Genomic DNA, 26,693 nt, shown 5'->3' with positions numbered 1-26,693 from the left:
ATGAGGGTCAGTGGGACCTGCCGGCAGCTGGGTCGTACAAGCAGCGCAGGCAGCATAATAAGCCTGTGTTTTGGCACCCCTGCCTTTGTGGGCGCCATGCTATTGTTGTCCCTGAGTAACACAATAGGGTATATAGCCCGAATGAACTGTGCTCATACAGTGAAAGAGTATACTATAAACAAATAATGTATCAATACACTACAGCACCATGGGGCTAGCACCAACAGGTGCTGCTTACCACCCGCTTTAAAGCGGTTGTGAGGCCACCAGAGACCGTGTCTGGGTCTCCCAGGGTTTATCCCTCTCTGCAGCATCGGAGGAGCTGACAGGAATGGCTGCGGCGTCCTGACGAGAGGAGGGAGCCGTGGGCGTGGCCGAGAAAGTGCGGGAACTGGTGCTCACACTGTGCACAGTGAGGGGGGTGGAGAATGGAAATCATACTCCAGCCCTCAGTGCTGCTCGTTCCGTGCAGCGTCCCGCCCTTCCCCTGCCTGTCAGGGCTGGGGGCGGGAGACAAGGAAACTAGGCCGCAAGAAAGCCGGGGACTCGAGTATAAGCATGGCCGCCGTAAAAGCGCGGCCGGCGCCGAAGTCCCCGGCGAACTACAAGTCCCAGCCGCGCCGCAGTTTCCCATGGTAGCGGCGGTTAGCGCGGTAGCCCCTACATATAAACACACTCAGCGACGCTGAGTGTGTAATGGCACAGTTTAACCCGGTCAGCGCCGCGGTCCCCGGTGCACTAGCACACCCAGCAAAGCTGAGGTGTTGCCGTGCGCGGTCCCCACAGGGATACAGAGTACCTCCAAGTAGCAGGGCCATGTCCCTGAACGGTACCCGGCTCCTATCCAGCAGGCTCCACAGGAGTTGTGGATGAAGCACGGTCTCAGTGCCTGGAGACCGATAGGATCCCACTTCGCCCAGAGCCCTGAGGGGGATGGGAAAGGAAAACAGCATGTGGGCTCCAGCCTCCGTACCCGCAATGGATACCTCAACCTTAACAACACCGCCGACAAGAGTGGGGTGAGAAGGGAGCATGCTGGGGGCCCTATATGGGCCCACTTTTCTTCCATCCGACCTGGTCAGCAGCTGCTGCTGACCAATCTGTGGAGCTATGTGTGCAGGTCTGCCTCCTTCGCACAAAGCAATAAAACTGAGGAGCCCGTGGGAGCACGGGGGGTGTATAGGCAGAAGGGGAGGGGCTTAACACTTTTGAGTGTAATACTTTGTGCGGCCTCCGGAGGCATAGCCTATACACCCAATTGTCTGGGTCTCCCAATAGAGCGACAAAGAAATACTACATCACTACACCCCATATACTACACCTGTAATATACTACACCTCCATATAGCACACCTGTAATATACTACACCTCCAGATAGCACACCTGTAATATACTACATCACTACACCCCCTATATAGCACACCTGTATTATACTACACCCCCATATGTCACACACCCTGCTCCCCATACAGCCTGCACCCCCATATCACACACACTACACCCCCATATGTCACACACCCTGCCCACATATTTCACCCTGCCTGTACCCCAACTTACCCCTCTCAAACACTCTGCACCCCTTCACATCCTTCCATCAGTCTGCAGCTCTCATATGCCACTCACCCTGCAGCTCCATCTTCCCTCATATGCACTCACCCTGCAGCTCCATCTTCCCTCATATGCCACTCACCCTGCAACTCCATCTTCCCTCATATGCCACTCACCCTGCAACTCCATCTTCCCTCATATGCACTCACCCTGCAACTCCATCTTCCCACATATGCCACTCACCCTGCAACTCCATCTTCCCACATATGCCACTCACCCTGCAACTCCATCTTCCCTCATATGCACTCACCCTGCAGCTCCATGTTCCCACATATGCACTCACCCTGCAGCTCCATCTTCCCACATATGCCACTCACCCTGCAGCTCCATCTTCCCACATATGCCACTCACCCTGCAGCTCCATGTTCCCACATATGCCACTCACCCTGCAGCTCCATGTTCCCACATATGCCACTCACCCTGCAGCTCCATGTTCCCACATATACCACTCACCCTGCAGCTCCATCTTCCCACATATGCACTCACCCTGCAACTCCATCTTCCCACATATGCCACTCACCCTGCAGCTCCATCTTCCCACATATGCACTCACCCTGCAACTCCATCTTCCCACATATGCACTCACCCTGCAGCTCCATGTTCCCACATATGCACTCACCCTGCAGCTCCATGTTCCCACATATGCACTCACCCTGCAGCTCCATGTTCCCACATATGCCACTCACCCTGCAGCTCCATGTTCCCACATATGCCACTCACCCTGCAGCTCCATGTTCCCACATATGCCACTCACCCTGCAGCTCCATGTTCCCACATATGCCACTCACCCTGCAGCTCCATGTTCCCACATATGCCACTCACCCTGCAGCTCCATCTTCCCACATATGCACTCACCCTGCAGCTCCATGTTCCCACATATGCACTCACCCTGCAGCTCCATGTTCCCACATATGCCAATCACCCTGCAGCTCCATGTTCCCACATATGCACTCACCCTGCAGCTCCATGTTCCCACATATGCACTCACCCTGCAGCTCCATGTTCCCTCATATGCACTCACCCTGCAGCTCCATGTTCCCACATATGCACTCACCCTGCAGCTCCATGTTCCCACATATGCCACTCACCCTGCAGCTCCATGTTCCCACATATGCCACTCACCCTGCAGCTCCATGTTCCCACATATGCCACTCACCCTGCAGCTCCATGTTCCCACATATGCCACTCACCCTGCAGCTCCATGTTCCCACATATGCCACTCACCCTGCAGCTCCATGTTCCCACATATGCCACTCACCCTGCAACTCCATCTTCCCACATATGCACTCACCCTGCAGCTCCATGTTCCCACATATGTCACTCACCCTGCAGCTCCATGTTCCCACATATGCCACTCACCCTGCAGCTCCATGTTCCCACATATGCCACTCACCCTGCAGCTCCATGTTCCCACATATGCCACTCACCCTGCAGCTCCATGTTCCCACATATGCCACTCACCCTGCAGCTCCATGTTCCCACATATGCCACTCACCCTGCAGCTCCATGTTCCCACATATGTCACTCACCCTGCAGCTCCATGTTCCCACATATGCACTCACCCTGCAGCTCCATGTTCCCACATATGCACTCACCCTGCAGCTCCATGTTCCCTCATATGCACTCACCCTGCAGCTCCATGTTCCCACATATGCACTCACCCTGCAGCTCCATGTTCCCACATATGCCACTCACCCTGCAGCTCCATGTTCCCACATATGCCACTCACCCTGCAGCTCCATGTTCCCACATATGCCACTCACCCTGCAGCTCCATGTTCCCACATATGCCACTCACCCTGCAGCTCCATGTTCCCACATATGCCACTCACCCTGCAACTCCATCTTCCCACATATGCACTCACCCTGCAGCTCCATGTTCCCACATATGTCACTCACCCTGCAGCTCCATGTTCCCACATATGCCACTCACCCTGCAGCTCCATGTTCCCACATATGCCACTCACCCTGCAGCTCCATGTTCCCACATATGCCACTCACCCTGCAGCTCCATGTTCCCACATATGCCACTCACCCTGCAGCTCCATGTTCCCACATATGCCCCTCACCCTGCAGCTCCATGTTCCCACATATGCCACTCACCCTGCAGCTCCATGTTCCCTCATATGCCACTCACCCTGCAGCTCCATGTTCCCTCATATGCCACTCACCCTGCAGCTCCATGTTCCCACATATGCCACTCACCCTGCAGCTCCATGTTCCCACATATGCACTCACCCTGCAGCTCCATGTTCCCACATATGCATTCACCCTGCAGCTCCATCTTCCCTCATATGCACTCACCCTGCAGCTCCATCTTCCCACATATGCCACTCACCCTGCAGCTCCATGTTCCCACATATGCCACTCACCCTGCAGCTCCATGTTCCCACATATGCACTCACCCTGCAGCTCCATGTTCCCACATATGCCACTCACCCTGCAGCTCCATGTTCCCACATATGTCACTCACCCTGCAGCTCCATGTTCCCACATATGCACTCACCCTGCAGCTCCATGTTCCCACATATGCACTCACCCTGCAGCTCCATGTTCCCACATATGCCACTCACCCTGCAGCTCCATGTTCCCACATATGCCACTCACCCTGCAGCTCCATCTTCCCACATATGCACTCACCCTGCAATTCCATCTTCCCACATATGCACTCACCCTGCAATTCCATCTTCCCACATATGCACTCACCCTGCAGCTCCATGTTCCCACATATGCCACTCACCCTGCAGCTCCATGTTCCCACATATGTCACTCACCCTGCAGCTCCATGTTCCCACATATGCACTCACCCTGCAGCTCCATGTTCCCACATATGCACTCACCCTGCAGCTCCATGTTCCCACATATGCCACTCACCCTGCAGCTCCATCTTCCCACATATGCACTCACCCTGCAGCTCCATGTTCCCACATATGCACTCACCCTGCAGCTCCATCTTCCCACATATGCCACTCACCCTGCAGCTCCATGTTCCCACATATGCCACTCACCCTGCAGCTCCATGTTCCCACATATGCCACTCACCCTGCAGCTCCATGTTCCCACATATGCCACTCACCCTGCAGCTCCATGTTCCCACATATGCCACTCACCCTGCAGCTCCATGTTCCCACATATGCCACTCACCCTGCAGCTCCATCTTCCCTCATATGCACTCACCCTGCAGCTCCATGTTCCCACATATGCCACTCACCCTGCAGCTCCATGTTCCCACATATGCCACTCACCCTGCAGCTCCATCTTCCCTCATATGCACTCACCCTGCAGCTCCATCTTCCCTCATATGCACTCACCCTGCAGCTCCATCTTCCCACATATGCCACTCACCCTGCAGCTCCATCTTCCCTCATATGCACTCACCCTGCAGCTCCATCTTCCCTCATATGCACTCACCCTGCAGCTCCATCTTCCCTCATATGCACTCACCCTGCAGCTCCATTGCACGTACCTTCATAACAAAAGACTCTGTTCAGGTTCTCATGTTCTTCTTCATTAGCATTCCGCCAGCACTATAAGTGCAAGGACTTCCTTTTCTTCACTTCCCAGAATGTTTCGCACTTGCTGTTGTTCAATAACTTACCTGTCCTGAAAGGTTAAGGATGTTTGCAGTTTGACAGGCATGTGAGTAGGCACAGAAAGACAATGACCTGCTCCCACTGCTTGAATTCTTGGTGTGTCTGCAGCGACACACAGATTACACTTGACCACAGGCAGTGGACAGCAAAGAAGATGTACAACTGAAGGCCCTGGCGATTGGGAAACAGGGTCACCTCCTAAGACTCACATGAGTCTGTGCTCTACACTCTCTAACGTCCCTAGATGGGGCCTTCCCCCTTTCCTTTGTATCATCACTTGCCTAAGCTCTCGCTGGCCCTGAACTGTAGGCCAGAGAGACATTAGCCTCGCTACTGCAATAAAACCCGAGGAAGGGAAGACAGATTGGGAAAGACTCAACAAATAGCACTCCATGATTTCTTCAGCAGGAAACTTCTCATCTTCAACAGAAATGAACACCTGAGCTTCTCCAGAGACAGGCTCCTTTAAAGCGGTTAGTATAGAGGATCAATAACTGGCATGGAGTGAAGCCAGGAGTTGGTAAATGTAGCAGAAGGGAGTGATGAGAAGATGCTGCAGCTGTAATTAAGGCAATGAGTAATCTCAGCCAGAAGGAAAAGGTTCCTTAACTCCTTCAGCATTAAATTAAATCCACCCCAATACAGGATAATAGTCAAGTGGGCTCCACAGAGGACCTGCGATAAATTAAGTGTTACCTCCTGATCCCAGGTCCCCCAGAGGTAACAAGTGGACACAACACACTTGTGACAGCAAGTTAGGGACAGAGCCAGTGACCTGCACTATACAGTGACTTTTCAGAGATAAGAAAATGTATTTTAAATAAAATAATATCCAGATTGTGTATTTATCACATTGTCTATCAAATCAGATCAAGCTGGGTAAGTGACATTGGCTTTTTCCGTTCATAAAATAAATGGCAGATTCCGAGCGAAAGCCGGCAAAAGAATGGTCAAGATACTTTTTTAAGCCATGTCACAGCTTCTGAAGCCAGAAGAGATTAAAATAAGTTCAAAATGAAGGAACATATTGTTATGCATATGTTCAGCATTTTTGGTGTTTTCCAAGCACTTTTTCAGACTGGTTCAAGGTGGAATCTGGCTGAAAAGGATGTTGTGTGCTTCATATTTCAGAAGAGCTGTGTCCATCAGTGCGGTTCGTTTGAAAAAATTCTGTGCTTTACTCACTCTTCCTGGGTCCAATGTTGAGCCACCATAACTGTTCCCTGTGTCTGTTGCACTGATTTCATACTAACAGCGCTGCAGCCAATCAGTGAGTTCAGAGAGTCTGTCTGAGGTGATGGCGTGAGACGCCAAGGTAACTGAACTGAGCGCTGTTGAACTGACATCTGCGCTGCAGACAATCACCGACCACAGAAGTAGTGGTGGAGACTCAACGCTGGACCCAGGGAGGATAACTAAAGTACAGTCTGTTTTTTGTTTTTAATGGAAACCGTGCCAAGTCGAAAGGCGCTGAAAATTAAAAAAATGTTAATCACCATTTTAAAATTCCCAGTTCTCCATACTTCTCTCGCACACTGTGATAGATAAAGGTCAACCAAAGACAATGTAATGAAATCAAACGGTAACCGAAATCATACGAATCACAGTTAATGACCCAGAAGGAGTTACGTCATTTGTAAAGGCCACTTTACACGCAGCGATATCGCTAGCGATGTCGCTGGTGACAGCACCCGCCCCCGTCGGTTGTGCGTCACAGGCAAATTGCTGCCCGTGGCGCACAACATTGCTAACACCCGTCACACGGACTTAACTGCTTAGCGACGTCGCTGTGGCCGGCGAACAGCCTCCTCTCTAAGGGGGGGCGGTTTGTGCGGCGTCATAGCGGCGTCACTAAGCGGCCGCCCAATAGAAGTGGAGAGGCGGAGATGAGCGGGCCGAACATCCCGCCCACCTCCTTCCTTCCTCATTGCGGGTGGCCGCAGGAACGACGAACAACCTGCGTCCAACAGCAACGACATTTGGGATTAGAACGACGTGTCAACGATTTGGTGAGTAATTCTGATAGTTAATGGTGGATCGTACGTTTCACATGCAACAACATCGCTAACGAGGCCGGATGTGCGTCACGAATTCCGTGACCCCAACAACATCTCATTAGCAATGACTTTACATCACCATGTTCTAGAATCATGCTGTTTGCAGAAAGATGACAGAATAATCATTGTGTTTATTCCACAGTCTTTTCGCAGAAGCCCCATAAAGAGGCCGTGAAGGACCTGGTGAGAGAAAATCACTACATCGTGTGTTAACGTCTTTTCGGTAAAATGTTCAACCTCTCTGTCAAATGTTTATAAAGCCTTCGCTTTCCACATTTAAGTCGAGTACGTTGGAGGTTTGTAGCAGCTCATACAGTGACACACCCTGAATGGCCACTGCACACAATTAGCCTTGAGAACTGCAGAGATTTTTCCTGGCATTGATAGGTGGTGTGGAGATCGTTCTGAAGTTATACTGACCCATGTGGCTGGGATAGCTTCTCACAAATTATATGGAGGTAATGACATGCTCAAAGCAGCCATTATACCTTCACCCAGATATGCTCTTTGGAGACTAAAACCCACTCGAATGCGGACTCTCCTATACACATTGGCGCTCCTTTGGCAGAGCAGTCCGATGTTATCTCCCACAGCCGCGAGGTGGTTAATCTCCGGGAAAAGTCCGAAATAATACATGCTGGAAAATTAACTCCCCTGATGGTCCTGACAATTGTCAGGAGCCCCCCCCATACACAGATTGTTGTCGAACCCACTGCTATCAGGAGAAGAGATTCCTGGAATCAGTCCATGATTACACAACCCGTCTTTCTACCATTACGATGAAGGGATGGCCACAATGCTCGGTAAGCCCTAGCATCCAAACATCCATGAAAAGGTATCAAGTCCCAATTTTTCAGCACACACTATAAAATGGAGAAAAAAAATAGAATTAGTTCTTACCGGTAATTCAGTTTCTAGGAACCCTGCACGACAGCACCATTAAATATCCGTGCTGCCGTGGAGGGTGACTAGAGAAAATAATCAGTTCTTACCGGTAATTCGGTTTCTAGGAACCCTCCACGACAGCACGGATATTTAATGGTGCTGTCGTGGAGGGTGACTAGAGAAAAGAAGGGAATTTTGTTTACTTACCGTAAATTCCTTTTCTTCTAGCTCCAATTGGGAGACCCAGACAATTGGGTGTATAGGCTATGCCTCCGGAGGCCGCACAAAGTATTACACTTAAAAGTGTTAAGCCCCTCCCCTTCTGCCTATACACCCCCCGTGCTCCCACGGGCTCCTCAGTTTTGGTGCAAAAGCAAGAAGGAGGAAAAAATTATAAACTGGTTTAAAGTAAATTCAATCCGAAGGAATATCGGAGAACTGAAACCATTCAACATGAACAACATGTGTACACAAAAAAACAGGGGCGGGCGCTGGGTCTCCCAATTGGAGCTAGAAGAAAAGGAATTTACGGTAAGTAAACAAAATTCCCTTCTTCTTTTTCGCTCCATTGGGAGACCCAGACAATTGGGACGTCCAAAAGCAGTCCCTGGGTGGGTAAAATAATACCTCGTAATAGAGCCGTAAAACGGCCCCTTCCTACAGGTGGGCAACCGCCGCCTGAAGGACTCGCCTACCTAGGCTGGCATCCGCCGAAGCATAGGTATGCACCTGATAGTGTTTCGTGAAAGTGTGCAGGCTCGACCAGGTAGCCGCCTGACACACCTGCTGAGCCGTAGCCTGGTGCCTCAAAGCCCAGGACGCGCCCACGGCTCTGGTAGAATGGGCCTTCAGCCCTGAGGGAACCGGAAGCCCAGCCGAACGGTAGGCTTCGAGAATTGGCTCCTTGATCCACCGAGCCAAGGTTGATTTGGAAGCCTGTGACCCTTTACGCTGGCCAGCGACAAGGACAAAGAGTGCATCCGAGCGGCGCAGGGGCGCCGTACGAGAAATGTAGAGTCTGAGTGCTCTCACCAGATCTAACAAGTGAAATCCTTTTCACATTGGTGAACTGGATGAGGACAAAAAGAAGGTAAGGAGATATCCTGATTGAGATGAAAGGGGGATACCACCTTAGGGAGAAATTCCGGAACCGGACGCAGAACCACCTTGTCCTGGTGAAAAACCAGGAAAGGGGCTTTGCATGACAGCGCTGCTAGCTCAGACACTCTCCGAAGTGAAGTGACTGCTACTAGAAAAACCACTTTCTGCGAAAGGCGTGAGAGAGAAATATCTCTCATTGGCTCGAATGGTGGTTTCTGAAGAACCAGCAGCACCCTGTTCAGATCCCAGGGTTCTAACGGCCGCTTGTAAGGAGGAACGATGTGACAAACCCCCTGCAGGAACGTGCGTACCTGTGGAAGTCTGGCTAGGCGCTTCTGGAAAAACACAGAGAGCGCTGAGACTTGTCCCTTAAGGGAGCCGAGCGACAAACCCTTTTCCAGTCCAGATTGAAGGAAGGACAGAAAAGTGGGCAAGGCAAAAGGCCAGGGAGAAAAACCCTGAGCAGAGCACCACGACAGGAAAATTTTCCACGTCCTGTGGTAGATCTTGGCGGACGTTGGTTTCCTAGCCTGTCTCATAGTGGCAATGACGTCTTGAGATAACCCTGAAGACGCTAGGATCCAGGACTCAATGGCCACACAGTCAGGTTGAGGGCCGCAGAATTCAGATGGAAAAACGGCCCTTGAGATAGCAAGTCTGGTCGGTCTGGTAGTGCCCACGGTTGGCCGACCGTGAGATGCCACAGATCCGGGTACCACGACCGCCTCGGCCAGTCTGGAGCGACGAGGATGACGCGGCGGCAGTCGGCCCTGATCTTGCGTAACACTCTGGGCAACAGTGCCAGCGGAGGAAACACATAAGGGAGCTGAAACTGCGACCAATCCTGAACTAAGGCGTCTGCCGCCAGAGCTCTGGGATCTTGAGACCGTGCCATGAACACCGGTACCTTGTTGTTGTGCCGGGACGCCATGAGGTCGACGTCCGGCACCCCCCAGCGGCAACAGATCTCCTGAAACACGTCCGGGTGAAGGGACCATTCCCCTGCGTCCATGCCCTGGCGACTGAGATAATCTGCTTCCCAGTTTTCCACGCCTGGAATGTGAACTGCAGAGATGGTGGAGGCCGTGGCTTCCACCCACATCAAAATCCGCCGGACTTCCTGGAAGGCTTGCCGACTGCGTGTGCCGCCTTGGTGATTGATGTATGCCACCGCTGTGGAATTGTCCGACTGAATTCTGATCTGCTTGCCTTCCAGCCACTGCTGGAACGCCTTCAGGGCAAGATACACTGCCCGTATTTCCAGAACATTGATCTGAAGCGAGGACTCTTGCTGGGTCCACGTACCCTGAGCCCTGTGGTGGAGAAAAACCGCTCCTCACCCTGACAGACTCGCGTCCGTCGTGACCACCTCCCAGGATGGGGGTAGGAAGGATTTCCCCTTCGATAATGAAGTGGGAAGAAGCCACCACCGAAGGGAAGCTTTGGTCGCCTGAGAGAGGGAGACGTTCCTGTCGAGGGACGTCGGCTTCCTGTCCCATTTGCGTAGGATGTCCCATTGAAGTGGACGCAGGTGAAACTGCGCGAACGGAACTGCCTCCATTGCTGCCACCATCTTCCCCAGGAAGTGCATGAGGCGCCTCAAGGGGTGTGACTGGCCTTGAAGGAGAGATTGTACCCCTGTCTGTAGTGACCGCTGCTTGATCAGTGGAAGCTTCACTATCGCTGAGAGGGTATGAAACTCCATGCCAAGATATGTCAGCGATTGGGCCGGTGTCAGATTTGACTTTGGAAAATTGATGATCCACCCGAAACTCTGGAGAGTCTCCAGGGTAGCGTCGAGGCTGTGACCTCCTTCGCACAAAGCAAAAAACTGAGGAGCCCGTGGGAGCACGGGGGGTGTATAGGCAGAAGGGGAGGGGCTTTACACTTTTAGCGTAATACTTTGTGCGGCCTCCGGAGGCATAGCCTATACACCCAATTGTCTGGGTCTCCCAATGGAGCGACAAAGAAATGTATGCCCCCTCCACATTACATCGCCAGAAGCGTTTCTGAGCTCCCATTCTACATCCGTAGACATTACTATGGAGTCAGCTTCTGCAGATAGTACAGCTCCTGAGCATCTGTGGAAGTTTTCCTTAAGGTTTTGCAGGTGTCTGTGTAATTTTTGCCCATTTGTGAGGTCAGACACTGATGATGGGGAGAGGCCAGGGCTCACAATCTCTGGTCTACTTGTTGGATGAGGTTGAGGTCTGCACTCGGGTCTGGGCTCTGTGTAGCCTGTTGTGTTCTTCTACAAGAAACTCCACCAACCCTGTCTTTATAAACATGGGGGAGAAGAAAAAAAATCTTTCACCAAACTGTCCCCACAAAGCTGGAAGATACAATTGTCCACAATGTCTTGCGCTGATCTCTCTTCTTTTAAACTAAGAAGCCGACCCCTGATAACGGCCGAGAACACTATCCTTCCTCCAACAAACTGTACAGAGGGCACAAAATGGGTAACTTTCTCCTAGTATTCACCAATCCCAGACCCCTCCCTTAGAGAACTGTGATTCGTCACTGTACAGAACACATCTACTCCAGAGTCCAATGACGGCGGATTTACACAGCTCCATCCAACGCTCTGCATTGTGCTTTGTGGTGTTTGGCTCGGGATTGTGCTTGATAATGTATGGTTCAGCATTTCGCTTGGCCATGTACGGCTCAGTACTGTGCTTGGTGATGTACAGCTCGGCATTGTGCTTGGTGATGTATGGCTCGGGATTGGGCTTGATAATGTATGGCTCGGCATTGCGCTTGGCCATGTACGGCTCAGTACTGTGCTTGGTGATGTACAGCTCAGCATTGTGCTTGGTGATGTACAGCTCAGCATTGTGCTTGGTGATGTATGGCTCGGGATTGTGCTTGATAATGTATGGTTCAGCATTGCGCTTGGCCATGTATGGCTCAGTACTGTGCTTGGTGGTGTACAGCTCAGCATTGTGCTTGGTGATGTACAGCTCAGCATTGTGCTTGGTGATGTATGGCTCGGGATTGGGCTTGATAATGTATGGCTCGGCATTGCGCTTGGCCATGTACGGCTCAGTACTGTGCTTGGTGATGTACAGCTCAGCATTGTGCTTGGTGATGTACAGCTCAGCATTGTGCTTGGTGATGTATGGCTCGGGATTGTGCTTGATAATGTATGGTTCAGCATTGCGCTTGGCCATGTATGGCTCAGTACTGTGCTTGGTGGTGTACAGCTCGGCATTGTGCTTGGTCATGTACGGCTCGATATTGTGCAGCTGCCTCAAGCTGCTCGGCATTGTGCTTGGTGATGTATGGCTCGGGATTGGGCTTGATAATGTATGGTTCAGCATTGCGCTTGGCCATGTACGGCTCAGTACTGTGCTTGGTGATGTACAGCTCGGCATTGTGCTTGGTGATGTATGGCTCGGGATTGGGCTTGATAATGTATGGCTCGGCATTGCGCTTGGCCATGTACGGCTCAGTACTGTGCTTGGCCATGTACGGCTCAGTACTGTGCTTGGTGATGTATGGCTCAGCATTGTGCTTGGTGATGTACAGCTCAGCATTGTGCTTGGTGATGTACAGCTCAGCATTGTGCTTGGTGATGTATGGCTCGGCATTGCGCTTGGCCATGTACGGCTCAGTACTGTGCTTGGTAATGTACGGCTCAGCATTGTGCTTGGTGATGTACGGCTCAGTACTGTGCTTGGTGATGTATGGCTCAGCATTGTGCTTGGTGATGTACAGCTCAGCATTGTGCTTGTTGATGTATGGCTCGGCATTGTGCTTGGCCATGTACGGCTCAGTACTGTGCTTGGTGATGTACAGCTCGGCATTGTGCTTGGTGATGTATGGCTCGGGATTGGGCTTGATAATGTATGGTTCAGCATTGCGCTTGGCCATGTACAGCTCAGAACTGTGCTTGGTGATGTACAGCTCGGCATTGTGCTTGGTCATGTACGGCTCGATATTGTGCAGCTGCCCCAAGCTGCTCGGCATTGTGCTTGGTCATGTACAGCAGTATCCAGCTGCTTGGCCATGGAGCGCCTGGCAGGTGCAGTGTTTGTGCTGATGTTATTAGAGGAGGTCTGGACTCTGCAGTTATGGGGTCAGCAAAGCAGTGGTGACTTTTATGCTCCTCTGCCCTCGGCCCCCCGCTCTAAATGTTACGGGTCTTAGTTGATGCGATTCTTTCCCATTCTCCATAATATCACTCACAGGTGATGGGGGAAGATTTAGGAGGAAGAAGAAGGGAATTTTGTTACTTACCGTAAATTCCTTTTCTTCTAGCTCTTATTGGGAGACCCAGACGATTGGGTGTATAGCTACTGCCTCCGGAGGCCACACAAAGCATTACACTAAAAAGTGTAAGGCCCCTCCCCTTCTGGCTATACACCCCCCGTGGGATCACGGGCTGCTCAGTTTTAGTGCTAAAGCAAGAAGGAGGAAAGCCAATAACTGGTTTAAACAAATTCACTCCGAGTAACATCGGAGAACTGAAAACCGTTCAACATGAACAACATGTGTACCCGCAAACAAACAAAAAATCCCGAAGGACAACAGGGCGGGTGCTGGGTCTCCCAATAAGAGCTAGAAGAAAAGGAATTTACGGTAAGTAACAAAATTCCCTTCTTCTTCGGCGCTCTATTGGGAGACCCAGACGATTGGGACGTCCAAAAGCAGTCCCTGGGTGGGTAAAGAAATACCTCATATTAGAGCTGCAAGGCAGCCCTCCCCTACGGGGAGGCCACCGCCGCTTGCAGGACTCTTCTACCTAAGCTGGCGTCCGCCGAAGCATAGGTATGCACCTGATAATGTTTGGTGAAAGTGTGCAGACTCGACCAGGTAGCTGCCTGGCACACCTGTTGAGCCGTAGCCTGGTGTCGTAATGCCCAGGACGCACCCACGGCTCTGGTAGAATGGGCCTTCAGCCCTGAAGGAACCGGAAGCCCTGCAGAACGGTAGGCTTCAAGAATTGGTTCTTTGATCCATCGAGCCAGGGTGGCTTTAGAAGCCTGCAACCCCTTGCGCGGACCAGCGACAAGGACAAAGAGTGCATCAGAGCGGCGCATGGGCGCCGTGCGGGAAATGTAGATTCTGAGTGCTCTCACCAGATCTAACAAATGTAAATCCTTTTCATACCGGTGAACCGGATGAGGGCAAAAGGAAGGTAAGGAGATATCCTGATTAAGATGAAACGAGGATACTACCTTAGGGAGAAACTCCTGAATGGGGCGCAGCACTACCTTGTCCTGGTGGAACACCAGGAAGGGAGCCTTGGATGACAGAGCTGCCAGCTCAGACACTCGCCGAAGAGACGTGATCGCAACAAGAAAAGCCACTTTCTGTGACAGGCGAGAAAAGGAAACGTCCTTCAGAGGCTCGAAAGGCGGCTTCTGGAGAGCAACTAGTACCCTGTTCAGATCCCATGGATCTAACGGCCGCTTGTACGGGGGCACGATATGACAAACCCCCTGTAGGAACGTGCGCACCTTAGGAAGTCGTGCCAGACGCTTCTGAAAAAACACGGATAGTGCTGAGACTTGCCCTTTGAGGGAGCTGAGCGACAAGCCCTTTTCTAACCCCGATTGTAGGAAGGAAAGAAAAGTAGGCAATGCAAATGGCCAGGGAGACACTCCCTGAGTAGAGCACCAGGTTAAGAAAATCTTCCACGTTCTGTGGTAGATCTTAGCAGAGGTGGACTTCCTAGCCTGTCTCATGGTGGCAACGACTCCTTGGGATAATCCTGAAGACGCTAGGATCCAGGACTCAATGGCCACACAGTCAGGTTCAGGGCCGCAGAATTCCGATGGAAAAACGGCCCTTGGGACAGTAAGTCTGGCCGGTCTGGAAGTGACCACGGTCGGCCGACCGTGAGATGCCACAGATCCGGGTACCACGATCTCCTCGGCCAATCTGGGGCGACGAGTATGGCGCGGCTGCAATCGGATCTGATCTTGCGTAACACTCTGGGCAAGAGTGCCAGAGGCGGGAATACATATGGGAGCCGGAACTGCGGCCAATCTTGGACTAAGGCGTCTGCCGCCAGAGCTTTTTGATCGCGCGACCGCGCTATGAATGCCGCGACCTTGTTGTTGTGCCGAGACGCCATTAGGTCGACGTCCGGCACCCCCCAGCGGCGACAGATTTCCTGAAACACTTCTGGGTGAAGGGACCATTCCCCTGCGTCCATAACCTGGCGACTGAGGAAGTCCGCTTCCCAATTTTCTACGCCTGGGATGTGAACCGCGGATATGGTGGATGCTGTGTCCTCCACCCACGTCAGAATCCGCCTGACTTCCTGGAAGGCTTGCCGACTGCGCGTCCCTCCTTGGTGGTTGATGTATGCCACCGCTGTGGAGTTGTCCGACTGGACTCGGATCTGCCTTCCTTCCAGCCACTGCTGAAAGGCTAGGAGGGCAAGATACACTGCCCTGATTTCCAGAACATTGATCTGAAGGGTGGACTCCTGCTGAGTCCACGTCCCCTGAGCCCTGTGGTGGAGAAAAACTGCTCCCCACCCTGACAGACTCGCATCTGTCGTGACCACTGCCCAGGATGGGGGTAGGAAGGATCTTCCCTGAGACAATGAGGTGGGAAGAAGCCACCATTGCAGAGAGTCCTTGGCCGTCTGGGAAAGGGAGACTTTCCTGTCTAGGGACGTTGACTTCCCGTCCCATTGGCGGAGAATGTCCCATTGAAGTGGGCGCAGATGAAACTGCGCAAAGGGAACTGCCTCCATGGCTGCTACCATCTTCCCTAGGAAGTGCATGAGGCGCCTTAAGGGGTGCGACTGGCCTTGAAGGAGAGACTGCACCCCTGTCTGTAGTGAACGCTGCTTGTTCAGCGGAAGCTTCACTATCGCTGAGAGAGTATGAAACTCCATGCCAAGATACGTTAGTGATTGAGTCGGTGACAGATTTGACTTTGCAAAATTGATGATCCACCCGAAAGTCTGGAGAGTCTCCAGCGTAACATTCAGGCTGAGTTGGCATGCCTCGAGAGAGGGTGCCTTGACAAGTAGATCGTCTAAGTAAGGGATCACCGAGTGTCCCTGAGAGTGCAAGACTGCCACCACTGCCGCCATGACCTTGTGAAAACCCGTGGGGCTGTCGCCAGACCGAATGGCAGAGCTACGAACTGAAGATGGTCGTTTCCTATCACAAAACGTAGAAAACGTTGGTGCTCCGTAGCAATTGGCACGTGGAGATAGGCATCTTTGATGTCTATTGAGGCAAGGAAGTCTCCTCGAGACATTGAGGCAATGACGGATCGGAGGGATTCCATCCGGAACCGCCTGGCGTTCACATGCTTGTTGAGCAGTTTTAGGTCCAGAACAGGACGGAAGGAGCCGTCCTTTTTTGGAACCACAAAGAGATGGGAGTAAAACCCTCGCCCTCGTTCCTGAGGGGGGACAGGGACCACCACTCCTTCTGCTCTTAGAGAGTCCACCGCCTGCAGCAGGGCATCTGCTCGGTCGGGATGTGGGGAGGTTCTGAAGAACCGAGGTGGAGGACGAGAACTGAACTCGATTCTGTACCCGCGAGACAAAATGTCTGTTACCCACCGGTCCTTGACCTGTGACAGCCAAATGTCGCAAAAGCGGGAGAGCCTGCCACCGACCGAGGATGCGGAGGGAGGAGGCTGAAAGTCATGAGGTAGCCGCTTTGGAAGCGGTTCCTCCATTTGCTTTCCTGGGGCGTGAGTGAGCCCGCCAGGAATCTGAGCTCCTTTGTTCCTTCTGAGTCCTTTTGGACGAGGAGAATTGGGCCTTGCCCGAGCCTCGAAAGGACCGAAACCTCGACTGCCACTTTTTCTGCTGAGGTTTACTTGATCTGGGCTGTGGTAAGGAAGAGTCCTTACCCTTGGACTGTTTAATGATTTCAGCCAATGGCTCACCAAACAGTCTGTCTCTAGATAATGGCAAGCTGGTTAAGCATTTTTTGGAACCAGCATCTGCTTTCCAGTCCTTTAACCACAAGGCTCTGCGCAAAACCACAAAATTGGCGGACGCCATAGAGGTACGGCTCGTAGAGTCTAGGACAGCATTGATAGCATAGGTCGCAAACGCAGACATTTGCGAAGTTAGGGACGCCACCTGCGGCACTGCTGGATGTAGGATAGCATCCACCTGTGCTAAACCAGCTGAAATAGCTTGGAGTGCCCACACGGCCGCGAATGCTGGAGCAAACGACGCGCCGATAGCTTCATAGACAGATTTCAACCAAAGGTCCATCTGTCTGTCGATGGCATCTTTAAGTGAAGCGCCATCTTCTACTGCGACTATGGATCTAGCCGCAAGCTTGGAAATTGGGGGATCCACCTTTGGACACTGGGTCCAACGTTTGACCACGTCAGGGGGAAAAGGATAACGTGTATCCCTAGAACGTTTAGAGAAACGCTTGTCTGGATGAGCGTGGTGTTTCTGGATTGATTCTCTGAAGTCAGAGTGGTCCAAAAAAGCACTCAATTTACGCTTGGGATACAGGAAATGGAACTTCTCCTGCTGTGCAGCTGCCTCCTCTGCTGAAGGAGCTGGGGGAGAAATATCCAACAGTCTATTGATGGCCGATATAAGGGCATTAACCATGGCGTCACCATCAGGGGTATCCAGATTGAGAGGGGTCTCAGGATTAGAATCCTGATCACCGTCCTCAGTCTCATCACAGAGAGACTCTTCTCGCTGAGACCCTGAGCAGTGTGATGACGTCGAGGGTCTTTCCCAGCGAGCTCGCTTAGGCTGCCTGGGACTGTCCTCTGAGTCAGAGACTTCAGCCTGTGATGCCTGGGACTCCCTTGAAGTACGGATCAGTTCCAACTGAGGGGGACCTGGGAGCAAAGACACAGCAGTGTCCATGGACTGAATAACTGGCCTGGACTGCAAGGCCTCAAGGATTTTTGTCATAGTCACAGACATCTTATCAGCGAAAACTGCAAAGTCTGTCCCTGTCACCGGGGCAGGACTTACAGGCGTCTCTGCCTGGGTCACTACTACCATAGACTCCGGCTGACGAAGTGGCACAGGGACTGAACATTGCACACAATGGGGGTCATTGGAGCCTGCCGGTAGATCAGCCCCACATGCAGTACAAGCAGTGTACACAGCCTGTGCCTTGGCACCCTTGCGTTTTGCGGATGACATGTTGCTGTCTCCTCAGAGCAATACAGGGTGTCCAGCCTTACAGTGCAACTATATATATATATATGGTACTAAGAAAAAAAGTACACTAATATAACACTGAGGCACTAGTGGGGCTAGCACTAAAGTGCTGCTTACCGCCCGCTTAAGAGCGGGTGTGTGGTCGCCAAAATCCCTTTAGTCTGGGTCTCCCAGAGCCTGCTGCCTTTCCCCAGCCAGACTGCATGTGGTAATGGCTGCCGGCGTCCTGTGGAGAGGGGCGGGCCCTGGGCGTGCACCGACCAAGAGCGGGAAGCCTGCTTCCCTCTGTGCCTAGTGAGAGGGCTGGAGCATGTAAATAACGCTCCAGCCCTCGGCGCTGCCTATTGAACAGCGTCTCTCCCCTACCCTGATTGACAGGGTGGGGGCGGGAACGAAGCGGAGCTAGGCCGCAGAAGCCGGGGACTAAAGTTAGAAGCGCCGCCGCCGTAAAAGCGCGGTCGGCGCGAAGTCCCCGGCGCACCACAAGTCGCAGCTGCGCCGCCGTTCCAGGAGCGGTCGGCGCAGTAGTTCCCAACATGTATCGTCACTCAGCAAGGCTGCAGTGACCTAACCCCAGCGCACAGCGCTACTGTCCCCGGCGCACTATAACACTCAGCAAGCCCTGAGTGTGTCCGTGCCTGCCGGGGACACAGAGTACCTGAATGATGCAGGGCCTTGTCCCTGACTGTACCCATGCTCCAAATCCAGCAGGTTCTCTGGGTCTGTGGATGGAGCCCGGCCTCAGGGCTTGGGAGCCGGCAAGATCCCACTTCCACAGAGCCCTACCAGGGGATGTGGAAGGAAAACAGCATGTGGGCTCCAGCCTCTGTACCAGCAATAGGTACCTCAACCTTACAAACACCACCACGGGTGAGAAGGGAGCATGCTGGGGGCCCCATATGGGCCCTCTTTTCTTCCATCCGATATAGTCAGCAGCTACTGCTGACTACAAACAGTGGAGCTATGCGTGGATGTATGACCTCCTTCGCACACAAAGCTTGAAAACTGAGCAGCCCGTGATCCCACGGGGGGTGTATAGCCAGAAGGGGAGGGGCCTTACACTTTTTAGTGTAATGCTTTGTGTGGCCTCCGGAGGCAGAAGCTATACACCCAATCGTCTGGGTCTCCCAATAGAGCGCCGAAGAAATGCCATGAAGTGACATAAGGATGGGGTCACATATGGCAAACGTGGACTGAATTTTATTCTAATGGCAAAAAAAAAAAAAAAAAAGCGTGATGTGATTTTTTTTCTATAGACGTGCAGAAGGTCTCATCTCTCTACATAGTGAAAAATCCTCTTTTCTGAGTTTTTTTTTGGATTCGCTGTATAAGGATGAGGTTTTGTTTTCAAGTAAATACCTCAGTCACCGTACCCTGCCACATGAGAGGCCATCTCCTCACTCCCGACCATAGCCGGGTCTGCTCGCTCATCCTAAAGAGACCGCAGAGAGAGGAATGCATTCTGGGTAGTGACTACCACACTATAAACCTGATGTGCTAACTGAGCCAGGAAGTAGACAAAGTAAGAGAGAAGCTGCAGGGCAAAGCACAGAGGTGAAGACAAAAAAACCACACTTAGCTACATACTATGGTAGGGGATGGAAATGTACAAATGTCACTTAAAGAGGTTGTTATGTTATACAATATCAAGTGTAAAACGGATAGTGGTCAATGGACACCCACCTTCTAAGAGCAGGTCTTAGTGGTAGTAATCACGTGAGACCACCGCTCCATACTCCGTCTATAGGAGTGACCGACAGACTCCAATCCATTCTGTATGGACAACCCCTTTAAGCAAAGGTTACCTTTAAGAATGTCTTTGTAACTTCAGAAGTCCTGTGTCTTCCAAACAATATATAAATGGCTGCAGATGTGCTGTAAGTAAGAACTAACGTTTTCTTTTCTTTCTCCTCCCCTCTACTCACATAATTTCACAACTGTGGAACAGATGGCAGCTCCTCCGATGGAAATATCGGCTCCTCTCAATGTAATAAAGCAATAAACCCGGCATTCTGTATTTATCCATTTATCTAAAAGATGGTGGCGGACAAAAACTGCACAGTAGAAAAAAAAAAAAGAGAGAAAAATGAGACGTCTACAAGACAAGAAGAAACGGAGCGCGCCCTGTGGTCTGGAGATTCCAGTCTTATAAAATCATCGACCTCGCGCTGATCCTGAGGATGAAGGACGGTCCGGGCGCCGCCGGGAAACGTAACCTGATCACCAAGACCCCGTCATTCACCGGATGGAGGAGACCCTGCTCATCATGGGGTGACGGCGGCACCCTAGGAGGAGCTGGTGGCGTTCTAACACTTTTCTTCTCCCCACCGGTCACAAGAAGGTAACGTGTAAAGACTAAAAGGACGATCTCACTGAAAATCTGCGTTTGTAGGACCCTGGTGTGAAATGGGAGAAATTTGATAATGAATCGGTTAGTTTTGTGTGGGGTCAAAAATGTAAAAAATACTTTCAAATAAACCTTTGATTTTTTTATTTCAAAATAAATAATAACTTCTCGGTCTTGATAAGTAACAATCTGCACGTCTATCCTACCCTCGGGGAACTCCATGTCATCCCCTCCAGCACCTCACACAGGGGACGGATGCCTTTGGTAGCGACAAGGACCAGATTCCTCGGGGAGAACTCGGGTTTAAATAACGGGACGACGTCACACTGAAATCCTGGGGGGAAAGAGGAAAATATAATATTATATGACTTAGAAAAAGGAGCTTAAAGTCACGGTATAGGATGGGATCACTATATGAACGCAAATTTAGCACCTCCATTACAGCCTTTGCCTGCACAGTGGAGGCCTGGCCTGGTGAGAAAAAAGGACACCAGCTACACTTACTTAAGATTACTGCTTTGCACACTCTTGGCATTCTCTTGATGAGCTTCAAGAGGTAGTCACCGGAAATGGTTTTCCAACAGTCTTGAAGGAGTTCCCAGAGATGCTTAGCACTTGTTGGCCCTTTTGCCTTCACTCTGCGGTCCAGCTCACCCCAAACCATCTTGATTGGGTTCAGGTCTGGTGACTGTGGAGACCAGGTCATCTGGTGTAGCACTCCATCACTCTCCTTCTTAGTCAAATAGCCCTTACACAGCCTGGTCTGATGAGTCCAAATTTGAGATCTTTGGATCCAATCACCGTGTCTTTGTAGAAAAGGTGAACGGATGGACTCTACATGGCTGGTTCCCACTGTGAAGCATGGAGGAGGAGGTGTGATGGTGTGGGGGGCTTTGCTGGTGACACTGTTGGGGATTTATTCAAAATTGAAGGCATACAGAACCAGCATGGCTACCACAGCATCTTGCAGCGGCGTGCTATTCCATCCGGTTTGCGTTTAGTTGGACCATCATTTATTTCTCCACAGGACAATGACCCCAAACACACCTCCAGACTGTGTAAGGGCTATTTGACTAAGAAGGAGAGTGATGGGGTGCTACGCCAGATGACCTGGCCTCCACAGTCACCAGACCTGAACCCAATCGAGATGGTTTGGGGTGAGCTGGACCGCAGAGTGAAGGCAAAAGGGCCAACAAGTGCTAAGCATCTCTGGGAACTCCTTCAAGACTGTTGGAAGATCATTTCTGGTGACTGCCTCTTGAAGCTCATCAAGAGAATGCCAAGAGTGTGCAAAGCAGTAATCAAAGCAAAAGGTGGCTACTTTGAAGAGCCTAGAATATAAGACATATTTTCAGTTATTTCACACTTTTTTGTTAAGTATTTCATTCCACATGTGTTCATTCTTAGTTTTGACGCCTTCAATGTGAATCTACAATTTTCAGTCTTGAAAGAAGGGAATTTTGTTTACTTACCGTAAATTCCTTTTCTTCTAGCTCTAATTGGGAGACCCAGACAATTGGGTGTATAGGCTATGCCTCCGGAGGCCGCACAAAGTATTACACTCAAAAGTGTTAAGCCCCTCCCCTTCTGCCTATACACCCCCCGTGCTCCCACAGGCTCCTCAGTTTTGGTGCAAAAGCAAGAAGGAGGAAAAAGAATTATAAACTGGTTTAAAGTAAATTCAATCCGAAGGAATATCGGAGAACTGAAACCATTCAACATGAACAACATGTGTACACAAAAAAACAGGGGCGGGTGCTGGGTCTCCCAATTAGAGCTAGAAGAAAAGGAATTTACGGTAAGTTAACAAAATTCCCTTCTTCTTTGTCGCTCTATTGGGAGACCCAGACAATTGGGACGTCCAAAAGCAGTCCCTGGGTGGGTAAAATAATACCTCTTAAGAGAGCCGTAAAACGGCCCTTTCCTACAGGTGGGCAACCGCCGCCTGAAGGACTCGTCTACCTAGGCTGGCATCCGCCGAAGCATAGGTATGCACCTGATAGTGTTTCGTGAAAGTGAGCAGGCTCGACCAGGTAGCCGCCTGACACACCTGCTGAGCCGTAGCCTGGTGCCTCAAAGCCCAGGACGCGCCCACGGCTCTGGTAGAATGGGCCTTCAGCCCTGAGGGAACCGGAAGCCCAGCCGAACGGTAAGCTTCGATAATTGGCTCCTTGATCCACCGAGCCAGGGTTGATTTGGAAGCCTGTGACCCTTTACGCTGGCCAGCGACAAGGACAAAGAGTGCATCCGAGCGGTGCAGGGGCGCCGTACGAGAAATGTAGAGTCTGAGTGCTCTCACCAAATCTAACAAGTGCAAATCCTTTTCACATTGGTGAACTGGATGAGGATAAAAAGAAGGTAAGGAAATATCCTGATTGAGATGAAAGGAGGATACCACCTTAGGGAGAAAATCCGGAACCGGACGTAGAACCACCTTGTCCTGGTGAAACACCAGGAAAGGGGCTTTGCACGACAATGCTGCTAGCTCAGACACTCTCCGAAGAGAAGTGACTGCTACTAGAAAAACCACTTTCTGCGAAAGTCGTGAGAGGGAAATATCTCTCATTGGCTCGAATGGTGGTTTCTGAAGAACCATCAGAACCCTGTTTAGATCCCAGGGTTCTAACGGCCGCTTGTAAGGTGGAACGATGTGTCAAACCCCCTGCAGGAACGTGCGTACCTGTGGAAGCCTGGCTAGGCGCTTCTGGAAAAACACAGAGAGCGCTGAGACTTGTCCCTTAAGGGAGCCGAGCGACAAACCCTTTTCCAGTCCAGATTGAAGGAAGGACAGAAAAGTAGGTAATGCAAATGGCCAGGGAGAAAAACCCTGAACAGAGCACCATGACAGAAAATTTTTTTCACGTCCTGTGATAGATCTTGGCGGACGTTGGTTTCCTAGCCTGTCTCATAGTGGCAATGACGTCTTGAGATAACCCTGAAGACGCTAGGGTCCAGGACTCAATGGCCACACAGTCAGGTTGAGGGCCACAGAATTCAGATGGAAAAACGGCCCTCGAGATAGCAAGTCTGTTCGGTCTGGTAGTGTCCACGGTTGGCCGACCGTGAGATGCCACAGATCCGGGTACCACGACCTCCTTGGCCAGTCTGGAGCGACGAGGATGGCGCGGCGGCAGTCGGTCCTGATCTTGCGTAACACTCTGGGCAACAGTGCCAGCGGAGGAAACACATAAGGGAGCTGAAACTGCGACCAATCCTGAACTAAGGCGTCTGCCGCCAGAGCTCTGGGATCTTGAGACCGTGCCATGAACATTGGTACCTTGTTGTTGTGCCGGGACGCCATGAGGTCGACGTCCGGCACCCCCCAGCAGCAACAGATCTCCTGAAACACGTCCGGGTGAAGGGACCATTCCCCTGCGTCCATGCCCTGGCGACTGAGAAAGTCTGCTTCCCAGTTTTCCACGCCTGGGATGTGAACTGCGGATATGGTGGATGCCGTGGCTTCCACCCACATCAAAATCCGCCGGAATTCCTGGAAGGCTTGCCGGCTGCGTGTGCCGCCTTGGTGGTTGATGTATGCCACCGCTGTGGAATTGTCCGACTGAATTCGGATCTGCTTGCCCTCCAGCCACTGCTGGAACGCTTTCTGGGCAAGATACACTGCCCGTATTTCCAGAACGTTGATCTGAAGCGAGGACTCTTGCTGGGTCCACGTACCCTGAGCCCTGTGGTGGAGAAAAAAAAAAAAAAAAACGCTCCCCACCCTGACAGACTCGCGTCCGTCGTGACTACTTCCCAGGATGGGGGTAGGAAGGATTTCCCCTTCGATAATGAAGTGGGAAGAAGCCACCACCGAAGGGAAGCTTTGGTCGCCTGAGAGAGGGAGACGGTCCTGTCGAGGGACGTCGCTTCCTGTCCCATTTGCGTAGGATGTCCCATTGAAGGGGACGCAGGTGAAACTGCGCGAAAGGGACTGCCTCCATTGCTGCCACCATCTTCCCCAGGAAGTGCGTGAGGCGCCTCAAGGGGTGTGACTGGCCTTGAAGGAGAGATTGTACCCCTTTCTGTAGTGACTACTGCTTGATTAGCGGAAGCTTCACTATCGCTGAGAGGGTATGAAACTCCATGCCAAGATATGTCAGCGATTGGGCCGGTGTCAGATTTGACTTTGGAAAATTGATGATCCACCCGAAACCCTGGAGAGTCTCCAGGGAAGCGTCGAGGCTGCGTTGGCATGCCTCTTGAGAGGGTGCCTTGATCAGCATCCAAGTACGGGATCACCGAGTGACCCTGCGAGTGTAGGAGCGCTACTACAGTAGCCATAACCTTGGTAAAAACCCGTGGGGCTGTTGCCAGGCCGAACGGCAGTGCCACGAATTGCAGGTGTTCGTTTCCTATGGCGAAGCGCAAGAAGCGCTGGAGCTCTGGAGCAATCGGTACGTGGAGATAAGCATCTTTGATATCGATCGATGCAAGGAAATCTCCTTGGGACATTGAGGCGATGACGGAGCGGAGGGATTCCATCCTGAACCGTCTGGTTTTTACATGTTTGTTGAGCAGTTTCAGGTCCAGGACCGGGCGGAAAGACCCGTCCTCCTTTGGGACCACAAACAAGATGGAGTAAAAACCGTGGCTCAGTTGCTGAAGAGGAACCGGGATCACCACTCCTTCTGCCTTCAGAGTGCGCAGCGCCTGCAGAAGAGCCTCGGCTCGCTAGGGAGGCGGGGATGACCTGAAGAATCTAGTCGGGGGACGAGAGGTGAACTCTATCTTGTAACCGTGAGACAGAATGTCTCTCACCCAGCGGTCTTTTATTTGTGGCAGCCAGGTGTCGCAAAAGTGGGAGAGCCTGCCACCGACCGAGGATGCTACTAGAGGAGGTCGAAAGTCATGAGGAAGCCGCTTTGTTAGCGGCGCCTCCGGTGGCCTTTTAAGGACGTGACTTAGACCGCCATGCATCAGAGTTCCTTTGTTCTTTCTGAGACCTTTTGGACGAGGAGAATTGGGACCTGCCCGCGCCCTGAAAGGACCGAAACCTCGACTGCCCTCTCCTCTGTTGGGGTATGTTCTGTTTGGGCTGGGGTAAGGATGTATCCTTTCCCTTGGATTGTTTGATGATTTCATCCAGACGCTCGCCAAACAGCCTGTCGCCAGAAATTGGCAAACTGGTTAAGCGCTTTTTTGGAAGCAGAATCTGCCTTCCATTCCCGTAGCCACAAGGCCCTGCGGAGTACCACCGAATTGGCGGCCGCGACCGCCGTACGGCTCGCAGAGTCCAGGACAGCAATAATAGCGTAAGACGCAATTGCCGAGATCTGGGTGGTAATGGATGCCACTTGTGGCGCGGCCGTGCATGTGGCTGCTTCAATTTGCGCTTGACCTGCTGAGATAGCTTGTAGCGCCCATACGGCTGCGAATGCTGGGGCAAAAGAAGCTCCGATAGCTTCATAGATGGATTTCAACCAGAGCTCCATCTGCCTGTCAGTGGCATCTTTGAGCGAGGCCCCATCTTCCACTGCAAGTATGGATCTAGCCGCCAGTCTGGAGATTGGAGGATCCACTTTGGGACACTGAGTCCAACCTTTAACCACGTCAGGGGGAAAAAGATAACGTGTATCCTTAAGGCGCTTAGAAAAACGCTTATCTGGACAAGCATGATGATTCTGGACTGCCTCTCTGTAATCAGAGTGGTCTAGAAACATACTCGGTGTATGAGAAGCTGACTCCTCCGCCGGAGGAGCTGAGGGAGAAATATCCAGCATTTGATCGATGGACGCAATAAGATCGTTCACTATGGCGTCCCCGTCTGGAGTATTAAGATTGAAAGCGCCCTCAGGATCAGAATCCTGATCAGCTGTCTCCGCATCATCAACCAGAGATTCCCCCCGCTGAGACCCTGAACAATATGATGTCGAGGGAAATTCTAAGCGAGCCCGCTTAGTCGGTCTGGGGCTGGGGTCTAAGTCAGAACCCTCAGCCTGGGATGTATGAGATACCCCGGGAGGACATTGTTGG

General features: G+C 51.8%; 2 protein-coding genes across 2 annotated transcripts in view; one reads left to right on the top strand and one right to left on the bottom strand.

Annotated features, from left to right (window-relative positions):
• The window catches only part of LOC142258182 (Fc receptor-like protein 3), a 53,858-nt gene extending 32,972 nt beyond the window's left edge, over positions 1 to 20,886 (top strand). The window contains exons 8-9 of the mRNA XM_075330687.1: positions 7,400 to 7,440; positions 20,322 to 20,886. Coding sequence (XP_075186802.1) covers positions 7,400 to 7,440; positions 20,322 to 20,375 — 95 coding nt within the window. The 3' untranslated portion in view covers positions 20,376 to 20,886. The remainder of the gene's footprint in view (positions 1 to 7,399; positions 7,441 to 20,321) is intronic.
• Positions 20,384 to 26,693, bottom strand: part of LOC142258170 (methyltransferase-like protein 25B) — a 46,479-nt gene continuing 40,169 nt past the window's right edge. Inside the window, exons 9-10 of the mRNA XM_075330665.1 lie at positions 20,927 to 21,054; positions 20,384 to 20,769 (exon numbers count right to left, since the gene is read on the bottom strand). Of these exons, the coding sequence (XP_075186780.1) occupies positions 20,743 to 20,769; positions 20,927 to 21,054 (155 nt within the window). The 3' untranslated portion in view covers positions 20,384 to 20,742. The remainder of the gene's footprint in view (positions 20,770 to 20,926; positions 21,055 to 26,693) is intronic.

This window comes from Anomaloglossus baeobatrachus, chromosome 12, assembly GCF_048569485.1.
Source record: "Anomaloglossus baeobatrachus isolate aAnoBae1 chromosome 12, aAnoBae1.hap1, whole genome shotgun sequence".
Lineage (NCBI taxonomy): Eukaryota > Metazoa > Chordata > Amphibia > Anura > Aromobatidae > Anomaloglossus > Anomaloglossus baeobatrachus.
Note: the sequence above shows the minus strand (reverse complement) of the source record. Positions and strands in the feature narration are given on the sequence as shown.